The sequence below is a fragment of the Meriones unguiculatus genome, chromosome 11 (genome assembly GCF_030254825.1).
Source record: "Meriones unguiculatus strain TT.TT164.6M chromosome 11, Bangor_MerUng_6.1, whole genome shotgun sequence".
Classification (NCBI taxonomy): Eukaryota; Metazoa; Chordata; class Mammalia; order Rodentia; family Muridae; genus Meriones; species Meriones unguiculatus.
In genome coordinates, this window is record NC_083359.1 from 20,134,365 (window position 1) to 20,148,542 (window position 14,178).

Consider the following 14,178-nt stretch of genomic DNA (forward strand, 5'->3'; position numbering starts at 1 on the left):
TTCCATAAATTGCAGACCACGGCCTGGCTTTTGAAATCCCAAAACCCACCCAGTGACACACCTTCTTTAACAAGGCCACAACTCCTAATCCTTCCCCAATAGTGGTATGAACCTACGGGAGCCATTCTAATTCAAAACACCACAGACGGCGTTATTGGGAGGTGGCGAAAAGTAAGAAGTGGGGCCTAGTTGGCAGAAGTAGGCATGTGTGTTCTTGGGGGCCATGCCTGGCCCTGGCCTCTTCTGTGTTCACTGTGAAGGTCTGAATGAGAATGTCGTCCACAGACTTGGGTATTTGAACACTTAGTCCTTAGTTGATGGTGATGTTTGGGAAAGGCTAGGAGGTACGCCCTTGCTGGAGGAAGTATGTCACTGGGGATAGGCTTTGACACAAATCAAAACCAAAATCACTTCCAGTTTATGTCAGGCTCTTTCTTGCTGCCTTGACTGCCACTGGCTGCTATGCCAGAGCCATCATGATGGACTCTTGCCCTCTGGAACCAGAAGACAAAATAAACCCTCTTTTTTTTTTTTTTTTTTTTACAGTATTTATTTCACTTTATGTATACATGCCTAAGTGTGTGCAGGAGCCTTCAGGAGTCAGAGCCTTCAGGAGTCAGATTCCCTGGAACTGCAATGACAGATGGTTGTGACCTACCATGTGGGTGATGGGAACTTCAAGAACAGCAAATGCCCTTAACTTCTGAGCCTTCTCTTTGGCCCAAAATTCTCTTTGGTGGTGATAGTTTCTTTGGTGGTGATAGTTTGGCCCAAAATTCTCGTCTTTTTGGTGATAGTTTATCACAGCAAGAGAAAAGTGCTTAATAACTACTTCCTCTCTGCCACCAGATAATAGAATCTATAGCATACACACTCCAATGACCACGTTGTATAAACGTATCTTTTATTTCCCAGATGTAACTGTTATCTTGGAAGCTGCCTCCATCTGCTAACCTAGGCCTAGTCCTGGAAGCTTCTAGCTTTCATAACAATCTAATCTGGACCTAGAATGTTTTATGTTTCAGCCTCTGAGACTTCTGAGTAAGCTCATACTTTTTAGCTTTTTCTGAACTCAGGGTTCAACTTAGTTCAACTCAGCTGTTCTGGCTCAAACGTCTCTCCAAGCTCACTTGTTTAATCTGTCTTCTCTCTTGGCCTATGACTGAATTCCTCTGCTTGGCCTCATACTAACTTTGGCAATATGTGTTGTGGGAGTTTTGGTTTCTTTTGAAACTCATGTATGTTATGTATTTAGTTTTTGTTTTAATCAGAGGGTAAGATATGGGGCTGCTTCAGATTGTCCACAGCAGCAGATTATTTGCCTCAAGGCTCTGAGAGGGGCATGATCTTTGCTAGCAGAGGATGGTCTCATTCTGAGGACTATGAGAGGGTATGAATGCCAGAGTGCTAAGCTGGACCCACATGCCTTTGATTCCAGCACTCAGAAGGCAGAGAAAGGCAGGCGGTTCTCTGAGTTTGAAGCCAACCCAGTCTACAGAGTGAGTTCCAGAACAGCCAAGGCTACACAGAGAAACTCTGTCTTGAAAAACAAAACAACAACAAAAACGTATTTTTAAGCTGGTCATGGTGGCACATGTCTGTAATCCCAGCACTCAGGGAGACAGAAGCAGACAGATCGGCTGTGAGTGTGAGGCCAGCCTGGTCTACAAAGCTGGTCTAGGACAGCCAAGGCTACACAGAGAAACCCTGTTGGAAGAAATTAGGGTGGGTAAGGGTTGAAAGGAAGGTAGAGATATAAGAACCCCATAAAACATTAAAAAAAAAAAAAACAGTAACAAATCTGTTCTAAATCTTCTGGCTCTTTCTCATTCTCTGGCTCATTCTGTCTTGACCAGTGTCTAGCTTGTTTTCTCTTCAACATCTCTCTGTAAAACTCTTGAGTAAAGCTGCCTCTGAATTCCATGAACTGAACTGCCATTAACTCAACTCTACCACACTGCCTCTCAACTCACTGACTCAAACTGCCTGAACAGAACTGACTCGAAATGAGAGATCTGCATGCCTCTGTTTCTTGAGTGCTGGGATTAAAGGCATTACCACCTTGCCTGGACCTAAGCTTTTCTTTACCTGAAACTTGATCCATCCCAGCCTGGTCTTGAACTCAGAGATCTGCTGGCCTTTGTCTTCTGGGATTAAAAGTGTGTCTGTATTCCAGGCAGATCACACAGACCTAGAAGGTCTTTGGATGAGTTAGATCTCTTGCCAGAACAGCCAATGTTTTAAATTAAAAGTCCTCTACAATGGTGTTCTACCAAAGCTATGGGTCAAAAAACCACAGACTAAACCCTTTGAAACTGAAAGACAAACAAGATCCTTTATTCTTTTTTTTTTTTTTTTCTTCCCAACATAGTATTGTTATTATTTGGGAATTTCACATCTTGTACTCCGTCACAGTCACTTCCCAGTCTTTTCATGTCTACCCTCACCGCCCCCCCCTCTCTGACCTCCCCTTCTGTTGTGGAGGGTTTGGATGATGATATGTAAATGAGTTTTTGTTTAAATCCCAGATCGGGGTTTGGGGACTGATTCAAACTCTCCAGCAGCAGACTGTTTGTTTAAATCTGAGGACTCTGGAGAGGGAATAATTGTCAGGACCCAGAGAGAGAAGGGGGCTCGGAGAAAGAAGAAGGCTGCTGGTGCTTCCCCCCTGCTGCTCCTGATTGCTGTTGATGCAGTTGGATGAGAAGAAGTCGGAGATATCCTGAAATGAGGATTGGACTTGCCCTAAGGAACCCAACGACCCTAGCCAGCATTAGCTAAGGAAAACTATGTCCCTTCTCCCACTAACAATTTTTCTCTCCTACCTTGTGTTGGAATAGATTGGGGTGGGGAAGGGAGGAAGAGATATAAGAAACCAAAATAAAATAGAGTTAAAAAAAAGTACCAACACCCCTCCAAAATAGGGAGGGGAAAAAAAGGCTAATGTGTTGTCCATATGCTCATTGGAGCCTGGTCAAACTCCAATGGCCAGACCCCTAAAGAAAACTGGGTTTTTCTCCACCTGTACCGCTGTCAGACTGAAGCCGTCAACCGGGGAGAGCTACACTTCACGATTTTTTTTTTTTAAGATTTTATTTATTTTACGTCTGAGTATTCTAGCTACATGGGCCCCTGCAGGCCAGAACAGGACATCAGTTCCCACTGTAGATGGTTGTGAGACACCATGTGGTTGCTGGGAATTGAACTCAGGACCTCTGGAGGAGCAGACAGTGCTCTTATCCACTGAGCCATCTCTCCAGCCCCCCACTTCACGATTTTTAAGAGTTCTCATCCACAGCTTTCTTTTTAGGCTGTTACATTTTGTGGGGTTACGGTTGTCACAGAAGCCTTCTGTGTCTCTCTTAACTGTGTACCTGCAGTCACCAATACCACTGCAAAATCAGCTTCCTTGCCTTCACAGTCAGGTGAAGCATGGATCCTGGGCTTCTCCATGGCTTATGGGAACGGCACGGACCTCAGACATCCACAGTCCCCAGAGTCAGCACCGTGCCAAGGACTCCACTTGGTCTCCAGTGGCTGTAATCAACGTGGCTTCAGGCAGAGGCATAGACCATGGACAATCACATGACCCTTGGTGGTAGTGAGGACCTCGGGTATCAGCACAGCCCCTGGCTGCAGCAGGACCACAGGCACAAACTTGACCTTTCGGTAGCAGCGTGGACCACAGATATCAACATGGCTTCAGGCAGCCACACAAACCACCACATCCACTTGGACCTCTGGTTTCATCGCAGCCTGGGACAACAGAACACTGATACGAGCATGGCCTCTCGGGGGGGGGGGCGGGGGGCAACATGGACCATGGAGGGGAGGTCCAATCCAGAAAATGAACCATTCTTCATCTTCAAACAAGCACGCACTGCTCCTTTCCTCCATCTTTCCCATCTCTCCATCACATATTCGTTCCTTGTGGTGGCATTGGAAACACAGTGTGTCACAGTGTATTTTTCCCCCAAGCAGCTTTACATGCAAATGTTCATTGTAATGAGTCATCTGTCTGCTTCAGAGTTTCTGGTTTCTGGTTTTTGGCACACCATCAATGCTGGACTATCACAAGACTCTTCTCAGATATCCTGCTGTTGCCAGAGTCATGGTGATCCTGTGGCTCTGGTTCTTCAGGACCAGCTCTTTCACATGCTCCAGCAGCTCACAGATGGAGCAGAAGTTGGAGTGAACCAACTCAAAGGGCCAGGTCTGGGCCTGGATGATAGCTGAATTGGTCAGCCTAGGCCTTTGCCAACCGGTGGGGCCTGCCTGCCCTCTAGCTGGTGGGCTAGATTGTTCTGTAATCAGGTTGTTTGGTCATAGCTACATAGTAATTAATACAGCCAATACAGTAAAATATGCAGTCATGTAATCAATACAGTAATCACTAATGCAGTAATACGTATAATGGCTTTGTGTATCTTGGCTAGATTTTCTCAAGTTTCTTACTTAGAGTTCTGTTCCTAGATGGCTTCTCCTATTTCACCCCTCCCCACACACAAGATCTTATGTTCCTCAAACTAGCCTCCAACTTGCTATTCAGCTGAGGATAACAACAAACTTCTGTTCCTTCAGCCAGTTTTCACCTCTCCAGTGCTGGGGTTATAGAAGTGTAACACTGTGCCCAGTCTATGCAGTGTTGTGGATCAAGCCCACAACATTCTAGGCAAATATCCTACCAAGTGAGATAGCCTCCCCCCACACACTTTTTTTCCCCTGATTTTACTTTATTTACTTATTTGCTTGTTTGCATTTGTTTTGTTTTTCATGAAAAAGTCTCCTGTAGCCCAGGCTCCCCTAGAGTTCACAAAGCCAAGAATGTCTCTCAACTTCTGATCGTCATGTCTGCACCTCTGAGCCCTGGGATCACAGGTGTGCACGCCAGACCCTTTTCAGTTATGCAGTCCTAGAGATGAAACAACTGGGACTCTGTAATTCGGGGTGTTAAGTCTATTCACAACGGTGTGCGACTGTAGCCCCACTCCGGCTCCAAAGCTGTTCCTTTTTTCTTGCTGAAAGCCTGAACTCAGTTATTTATGTATTTACTCAGTTATTTATGTTGGCTCATAGTACAAAAGCACATTCAGTTCCTCACGGCTAGGAAGAAAGCAGGACCTTGAAGCAGCTGCTAGCACGTGTTTTGTTTTTTTGCTAGTTTATATCGCCAAGAATATCAGGAGAGCAGAGGAAGGATCAGCATGACTGAAGGAGTCAGGCATGAAAGAGGTATGTTAAGAAGGATGGGCTGAGCTAGGCATAGTGTTGAACAACTATAATCTCAGCACTCAGGAAGTGGAGGCAGGCAGATCTCTGTGAGTTCCAGGCCAGCCTGGACTACAAAGAGAGTCCATGACAGCCAAGGCTACACAAGGAAACCCTGTCTTGAAAAACAAAAGAAAAAAAAAATCAGTCAATCAGTCCCGGGCTGGAGAGATGGCTCGGGGCTAAGAGCACTTGCTGTTCTTGCAGGGGATTCAAGTTCAGCTCCCACATAGTTCACAATCATCTGTAACCTCAGTTCCAGATCTGATGCTCTCCTCTGACATCCATAGGCACTGTACTCACACAGTGCACACACACACACACTAACTTTTTTTTAAATATCACATCACCTACATGGACCATGCGCCCACACATGCAGTCTTTCCCCAGTTGTCCTACATGTTTTGGCGGTCCGTCACAGAGCAAGGCCGTTGTGCAAGCCCACTCAGTGTCACACGCCTTTCTCCCCTTTATCTTGCACAGGTCCTTACAAGCACTTCCATTCCCAGATTGTCAGGCTCTGTCTTTCAGGAAGACGCTTCGTCTATTTTCCCCCACTTAGGAGCTGTGCTGCTCAGGCTGTGGAGATGGCTCAGCTGGAAAAGCACTAACTAGCACAACCAAAGCTCAGGCCTCAGAACTCATATGAAAAAAGGCAGGTACGGTGGCATGGAATCCTGGTGAGCCAGTGACGGGCAGATTCCTGTGGCTACTCAGCCTAACCAACTTGGCAAGTTTCAAGCCAGAGAAAGAGACACTGTTTTCTGAGTGTAAGGCTGTCTGGTACATACATGCATGTATGTATGGTGTGGGCCAGAAGAGGGCCTGGGATCCTCTGGAACTGGAGTTACAGTTGTGAGCCAACATGTGGGTGCTGAGAATTGAACCCAGGTCCTCTGTGTTGTAACCCGATTAACCAGCTTAAATTCCTCTGTTAACACCTACTGCCACCTTTAGCATATCAGAAGCCATTTTGCCTCAAACTCTCCATTTTGATTATAAGGTGAAATTAAGTTCAAGTTCTCAGGCCCCACGTGCCTGAGATCAGGATACAATTCAGTAGTTCAATTCTTGTTGCTAGACTAAAACGATATATGATAAATGCATGTTCTGTGAGTTAAAGATAAATGCATGCTCTGTTAGCAGCATCCTGCTATGGTCCTTACTTCCAGAAAGCTGTAAAGCCCTCAAGAGCTCCCCTACCCTAAATCGCAGCCCATTAGCTTAAAATGCTTTGTCTAGCTACCTAGATATAATATGTTTAGCTAGTCAAAATGATATAATGCTGCTCCACGCTCCCACTTCCTACACCTGGTTGCCTGGTTATGGTTTTTCATATATAAAAGAAATCTGCCTCAGAAACAGTCCCAAGTCCAGATTATGTCCCTGACTGGTCAGTCTTTGTTCAGCACTCAATAAACTTCCATCAGTCTGAGTTTGGTTTTCAAGCGGTCAGTATGTGGCTTTTCCTGAACCCAGAACACTCTGCAAGAGCAAGTGCTCTTAACTGCCGAGCCATCTCTCTAACCCCTAAACTAATTTTTATTTTTTATTTCTTTGTTTCGGTTTTTTGGATTTTGAAGACAGGGTTTGTCTGAGTAGCCTTGGCTGTCCTGGACTTGCCTTATAGGCCATGCACATGCAAATATCTATGAATTAAAAAAGACTCTGATCCAGGGCTGGAGGAATAACTCCGTGGTTCAGATCACATGGTTGCTTTTGCAGGACTTGGGTTCGGTTCCTAGGTGGCTCACATCCATCCCTAACTCCAGTTTCAGGGCCTCTGAATGCCCTCTTCTGACCTCAGACATCATGAGAAAATTATACAGTGCACATACATACATGTAGGCAAAACACAAAACAAAAATTTCATGAAACACAAAACAATAAAAATCTGATATGCTTCTGGTCCCAGGTATTTCAGATTAGGGGTCCTCAATCCATTCTGAGTTTTTTAGGTGGTTGGTTTGGAACTCCTATATGCATGTATTTGAGGCAAGGACTTATTCTGTAGCCCAGGCTGACCTGCAACTATGTGGCCTTGTCTGGTCTTGAACTTGAAACAATCCTCCTGCCTCAGACTCCCAAGTGCTAGTAGATGGAAACCAGGAAAACGTGGTTGTTTGCTGTATTCCATTTTGCATAGCACCCTTTACCACTGACCATTTTCCTGCCACTTGCTCTAATCTCAGATGTAGGTAAAGGCTCTGGTCTCACAGCCTCTGCTTTCTGAGCTCACCACCCATCGTAGGACTTTTGGTCCTTAGACAAGAGCCTCCCAAAGAATCAAATATACTTCCCCCTTGCTGTGACTCAGTCTCTCCTATGTGCCTTATGAACTTTTCTACAACCTCCAGTGTATTAGAAACATGTGCAAGTTGTTTTTTGCTGCTGGGTGTGGTGGTGCATAGCTTTAACCCCAGTATGCTGGCAGCAGAGACAGGTGGATCTTATGAGTTCCAGTCTGCTATACCTGACTGTACCTCAGAAATATATTCGTGGTACTGGAATTCGAACACAGAGCCTTGTATATTGACAAGTGCTCTAACACGGAGCCCTTTTGCTGCCACACACACACACACACACACATATATATATATATATATATATATATACACATATATATTTATGCCAACACATGCTATTAATGTGTATGTGAGATTGTGTGGCCCCAATGCATTTGTGATATGTTTTTTTGTTTTTAGTTTTTTAGACAGGTTTTCTCCGTGTAGCCGTCTCTGTCGTGGAACAAGCTGTGTAGACCAGGCTGACTTTTGTCTGTTTTTGTTGTTGTTGTTTTGTTTTCGAGACAGGGGTTCTCTGTGTAGCCCTGGCTGGCCTTGAACTCAGAGACCAGGCTGCCTTTTGTCTCCCAAAGGTTTTTTTGTTTTGTTTTGTTTTGTTTTCAGAAGCTGAGTTAAACTGATGCCTTTTTCCCGTAGGAGAAAATCGGGCCCTAAGGGAGATGATTAAAACAGATCCCCCCTTTATTCCCCGTAGGAGACAATATGACCCTAACGGAAGCGATTCACTAATGCAAAACAAAACAAAGCGAACCATTCCTGCGAGTGCTGGAAGGCAGAACCGAAGGTTTGGAGAAAAAGCCAAGCACAACCTCCAGCCTGCCCACCTCTTCCCCAGCCCAAGCGCCTCAAGCTCTCTGAGGCGCGCAGCGGAATATCATCCTATTTGGGTGGCAAACAGCGCCACCCAAAGAGCAAGGGGCCTGGGGGCAGGGAAACGAACCACCCGCCCAACCGAGCCAGGAGAGGTGAGGTGCGCACGCGCAGCTCGGCTTTATGCATGGCTTTATTTCGTCACCGCGACTCCGAAGCGCGCGTCTGTTTCTTAAGCCCGCCCGACCCCTCGGCCTTGCGCATCTTCCTCTGCCAGGCGCGCGCTGCGGTCGCGGGGTCGGCAACCGCATCCACCTTCTTCTCCAGCAGGTGCATGCGCGCCGTGGTCTCGGTCAGCATATCCATGAGCAGTTCTTGCTGCAGCTTCAGGTAGTTGTTCTCCTCCAGCAGCGCCTGGCTCTTGATCGGCTGCGGCTTCCAGGCCGGGCGGGCGGGCGAGGCCAGGGGCGTGCGCGTGCGTGCGCGCTGCCCCTCCGCGCTCCAGCGGCCGCCGCGGAACACGAAGGACTCGTCGCTCAGCCGGGTGCGCGGCGCGCCGTAGCTCAGCCCCAGCTCGGCCTGGCGCGTGCGATGGTCCAGCAGATAGAAAGTGGACAGGGATGAGATGCGGCGCAGCGGCGGCCTCCGCGGCGAGAAGCGGCGCGAGAAGTGGTCGGCCCAGAACTGCCGCAACTGCTCACACAGGCGGCCCGCGTAGCTCGCGGCCAGGCACTCAAAGGTCTCCAGGGTGAAGCGTGGGTGGGCCACGCTGGGCGCGCCGGTGTCTGGAGCCCTGCTGTCCTGGAATGATGAAGGCGAGCCAGTGGTGGCACTGCTAAAAAGCAAATGGCCGGTGAGCGGCCAGCCCAGGATAGCCAGGCCCCAACCCCGAACCTCCGGGAGGTCCTGCAGTTGCAGGCCACTGGAAGAGCCCTGCACAGTCACACCAGCTTCATCCACCCAAACCACCTCCACCAGGACCCTTTATTTGTGGGTGTGTAAGAGAATGCATAGGTAAAGGCCTGGGAACCCCGTTCTCTGAGTTGCACCTGGAAGAGACCACAGGTGGGCCACCACAGGTGGGGATCAGTAGCCAAGCAAATAGGACAGGCCTGTGCTAGGAGGAATGGGAATGTAATGGCGACCTGTGAGGCAGTGTGACTAGTGGGGCAAGGCTGTCATGTTCCAGGTGTGTGGCAGAGCCTGGGGATAAGGGTTGGTTCTTGGAATAGCAGACAAGTAAGCTAGAAAGGTGAGCCAGGGCATCCTTAGGTGCAGGACAGGGAAGCTGGACAGTCATTCTTTAAGAATGGCCGCTGAGGGTTGCAAAGCCGGGGTTCGTAAGGATCTGCAGTGCGTCTGGGAAGGTGTCTAGCATAACTGCGTCTCTGGATTGTGTGATATTCTTAACGCTGGCGCCTGCTCCATGCCAGGTCTGGCCTGCATGGGAGATACCACCAATACAAGCCTTTGTCCACCCTCAAGATGCTCCTGGCCCAGCTGGGAAGGTGTATGTTGAAGTCCAGGATGGTCAGTGACACCCTCCTGAGACAGGTGCCTAGCCCTATGCTGAGCTTTAAGGGAACTGGGATTCTGCGGTCATTCTACCTCAAGGAATCTAAAGCCCAGATAAAACTACCAGGTTCCATTCTCCCTGCTTCTTATCTCCTTTTCCCAATACCTACAAAATGCTGCTTCTCCAGTGTGTTTTTGAATACCTCTCCTGCCCATGGTGGGAGTAAAGAGAGATGCAGGCAGGGTTCTCTCTGCCACACCTTCATTAAATCAACACACGCCGCCTCTGCAAAGGTGGACAGAGGCGGGCTGATTCCCGCCCTCTAGTTCATGGAGACTGTCTCCGGAAGTACCTACACATCCATCCTTGAGGTCACAACTGCCCGGAAGACTGTTCCCTAACACTCCTTGCTAGGTGTTCCTCACCTGGAAGATGATGTGGAGGTGCCCGAGCCGCTGTCCCAGGCCTGGCCCCATTTCTGGATCGCCTCACCCCACTTGTCTGCCGGCTGTGACTCACAATGCCTCCTGGCCAGGCCTCCTAGGGTGGAAGAGGCGCCGACAGTGAAGTGTGTTCAGTCAGGTGAGATGATGGACCGTTTACTGCGCTCTAGGCACTGTCACCTCACTGAGGGGAGTGAAGGCATTCTGTCACTAAATATCGCTCCTGTCTTGTTGAGGTCTTTGTTCTGATTGGGGCCCTTTTGAGACAGGGTAGCCCTACTCTGTAGCCCATGGTCTTACCATGTAGCCCAGGCTAATAATCCTTCTGAGCCGGCCAGTGGAGATACATGCCTTTAATCCGAGCACTCCAGAGGCAGGTGGATCTCTGAGTTAGAGGCCAGCCTGGTCAACAGAGTAAGTTCAAGGACAGCCAGGACTACACAGAGAAACTGTGTCTCCAACAACAACAACAAAATACTGCTTCACACTTTAGCCTTCCATCTGGATCATAGGCATAAGCCACCATGTTCTTTGTTTGTTTGTTTGTATGTGTGGTGTAGGGGTGTAAGTGGTGTGACCTCTGGCCAAAGATTGGCACTACTTTTTATTTATTTATTGTTTTTACAGACAGGGTTTCTGTGTTGGTCCTGGCTGTCCTGGAACTAGCTATGTCTGCCAGGATGTCCTCCAACTCAGATGCACTTGCTTCTGCCTCAGAGTGCTGGGATCAAAGGTATGCACCAACATGCCTGATCTTCCGGCTTATGTTTTTGAGTCAGGGTCGCTCACTGAACCTAGAGCTCAGAATCAGCTCTGCTGGCTGGCCAGTAAGCACTAGGGATCTTCTCATCGCTCCTTCCACCTCCGACAGGGAAGTGTCTTCTGGGAGTTGTAATAACGCCAAGGGTGAACGTCCGGAAGCTCCCAGAGATGGTGTCCCTGAACCAGGCGGGGGCAGGGTACCACGCAGCTTCTGGCCAACCGTGAGAAGTGTGTGTTGAATTAATGGAGGTGACGGCAGAGGGATCCTGTTCCTTCCTTCTCTTCCTTCCTCAGGTTCCAGATCTATGCTCTGTTTTGTGTGTAGGGGTGTGTGGAGCCACAGAATGGCTGTTTGACTCCTGCCTGCTTGGAATCGATGCACATTGTGCCTTGCATGGTACAGTGAGTTTCCATCCCTGGACCGCAGGTGCTGCTCTGAGCTTTGGAGAGGTTTGTTCAACCGTTTAGATTTGGCAAGTATGCGAATGCGAACTTGCCTCCCACTTACCTGAGAACTGTCCTCCCGCTTTTTAGAATTTCCTTGAGAATATCCTGCTTTGCGACTTTTACTGAAACTAGTTCCTCCCCCCGAGTTGCCCATTCTTACTCTATAAGCTGTAACCTAAAGTACAATAAACCGAGACTTGATCAGAATTCTGTCTTGCCTCCATTCTTCGAATCTCCTGTTCCATCCCATTCCCACACAGCCCCCTCCAGGTTCCCGCTGACAGTCCTGCGGGTCGGGACATAGGGGGTACATGTGTGTCGATGTGCAATGTCCTCTTGTCCCTGTACCCCAGATCCACCCAGCACTGGGGTTATGGAAGCAGTCTGTCACACCCACCTCATTGCATGAATACTGCTGTCTGTTCTCATGCCTGCTCAGCAAGCGCGTCACTCAGCCATCTCCCCAACCTCTTTTTTGATTTTTTTTTGAGACCTGGTCCCCTCACTGTTAGCCTAGGCTGGCTCAGTCTCTTAGGCCTAAGTGATCCTCCTCCTGTCTTAATCTTCTGAGCAGCTCCAGCCTATAGGCTCATGACACACATTTGGCTTAAGCCACCATTCTTAGCAGTGGTGTGGAGTGGGGGTCTGAAATTATTCTGGATATTGCTCTACCCAGACAATATGTGGATTGTCCTGTCTTGCAAGCATAGTCCTTCATATGTAATTGGAACCTTTGGTGGCGTGAGATAGAACCCAGGGCCCCCTGCATGGTATTTGTATACCCGTCTATGGAGCTACACCTTCAGTCCCTCCTGGAACCTTTAAAGGAGAGGTCTAGTGAAGGCAGTGAGGTCAGTGGGGCTGCTACATGGAAGAAGGATTGGAGCTGGGCTCGAGTGGTTGCTTCCCGAGAGACTGCCTTAGCGAGTGAGCCTGGACACCCCCCCACCCCTCCCTAAGGGGCATGTGCAGTTAATGGTTGATGTTTTCACCACCGGTTAAGGTTGTTGTGCTGCTGTAAGTCACCCATGTTCTTGTTTGCAGCCCTAAGGACATTCTTCAGTTTATTTTGAGCTTGCATGGGCTCCTGGTCTCTCTCCCCACAAACATACACCACATACACACAACTTGAAAGTAGAAGAAGGCCTAGTACGAAAGAGAATAGTGATTAGTGATAGTGATGGAGGAAGAGAGGGTAACAGGATAAGTATGGAAATACAATGTGTGATCTATAAGTTACAATTAAAACCCGCTCTTAGGTATAATTAATGTATATGTGAATGGTGGCCTGTGTTAGTATTTCAGCACTTAGGAGGCAGAGGTCAGAGGATTACTCTTGAGTTCAAGGCCAGCCTAGGCTACAGAGTAAGTTCTAGATCAGCCTAGAGTGACTGCCCAAATGAAATGCAACAACAACAAAAGAGAGACCAAGAGAGTAAGCTTGAAATCAGCTTTTCATGCAGCTCCTCCTCTTGAACCCCTACCATGGTGCTGTCTGCCATGCGATGTTGCAGTCAAGAAGACATCAGGGCCCGGAGATATCAGCACCATTCTCTTGGAAACCCCCCCCCCATTGTGAGCCATATAATTTTTGTTTTTTAAAATTTACTTTTTTTTTTTTGAGACAGAGGTTCTCTGTGTGATAGAGCCCTGGCTGTCCGGGAGCTCCCTCTGTAGACCAGGCTAGCCTGCCTCTGCCTTCTGAGTACTGGGATTAAAGGCAGGTACCACTATGCCTGGCTCTACTTTTTTTTTTAATGTTGCATTGATGTGTGTCTGTGTGGGCTTTGGCCACATGAGTGCAGTGCCCAAGGAGGCCAGAAGAGGGCATCAGATCCCTGTCTGCTGTTACAGGTAGTTGTGAGCTGACCTTTGTGGTGCTGGAAATGAATCCCACGGTCTCCACAAGATCAGCAAGTGGTCTTAACCTATGAACCAACTCTTCAGTTCCCAAATCCTCTTCAATTTACAAACACCATCTCAAGTGTGGTAACAGAAAACAGACTGAAACAGGGAGTTACTAGCCCATCTCTCATAATGTGATGTCCTGATGAAAACTGTTGTTGAGGTGATTTATGAGGGGTGTGCTTTCAGGAGAAAAGATGGAGGTAGGGCAGCCTTAACACTGAAGGGAGACTGGTTTTAGTGGAGATTGGCTTCAGGGAGATCCCGAGGGCAACACAGCTCAGACTGTACCACAGTCAAGAGGGGAGCCAGGCTTTGCCCCTCCAGGCCTCACATTTCTGTCAGTTACTGGCAGGGACAGCGGTGAGTTATCACCTGACAACAGAAGCAGCAATGGGATGGTACACCATTGGTAGTAAAGATTTGGATAAAGGGCTGAAGAGATGGCTCAACAGCTAAGAGTGCTTGCTGCTCTTCCAGAGAATTCAGGTTTGGTCCTCTGGAACCCATGCCAGATGGCTTACAACTAACTCTAACTCCTGCTTTAGGGGATCTGATGCCTTCGCTTGACCTCCACAGGCATATGCATGCCCACACATACAAACAAACACTGACAGTCCTGGCTAGTTTCATGTCAACTTGATACAAGCTGGAGTCATTTGGGAAGGACTCTCAGTTGAGAGAATGCCGGCAGGAGATGAGTCTGTGTGCAAGTCTGTAG

General features: G+C 48.2%; 1 protein-coding gene across 1 annotated transcript; it reads right to left on the reverse strand.

Annotated features, from left to right (window-relative positions):
- Window positions 1–8,566: 8,566 nt before the first annotated feature.
- On the reverse strand, window positions 8,567–10,376 carry Cby3 (chibby family member 3). The gene is made up of 2 exons (XM_060365073.1): window positions 10,326–10,376; window positions 8,567–9,290 (listed from the first exon to the last, which is right to left on the reverse strand). The coding sequence occupies exons 1-2, from the start codon at window positions 10,374–10,376 to the stop codon at window positions 8,586–8,588; spliced, it is 756 nt and encodes a 251-aa protein (XP_060221056.1). The 3' UTR covers window positions 8,567–8,585.
- Window positions 10,377–14,178: the final 3,802 nt, after the last annotated feature.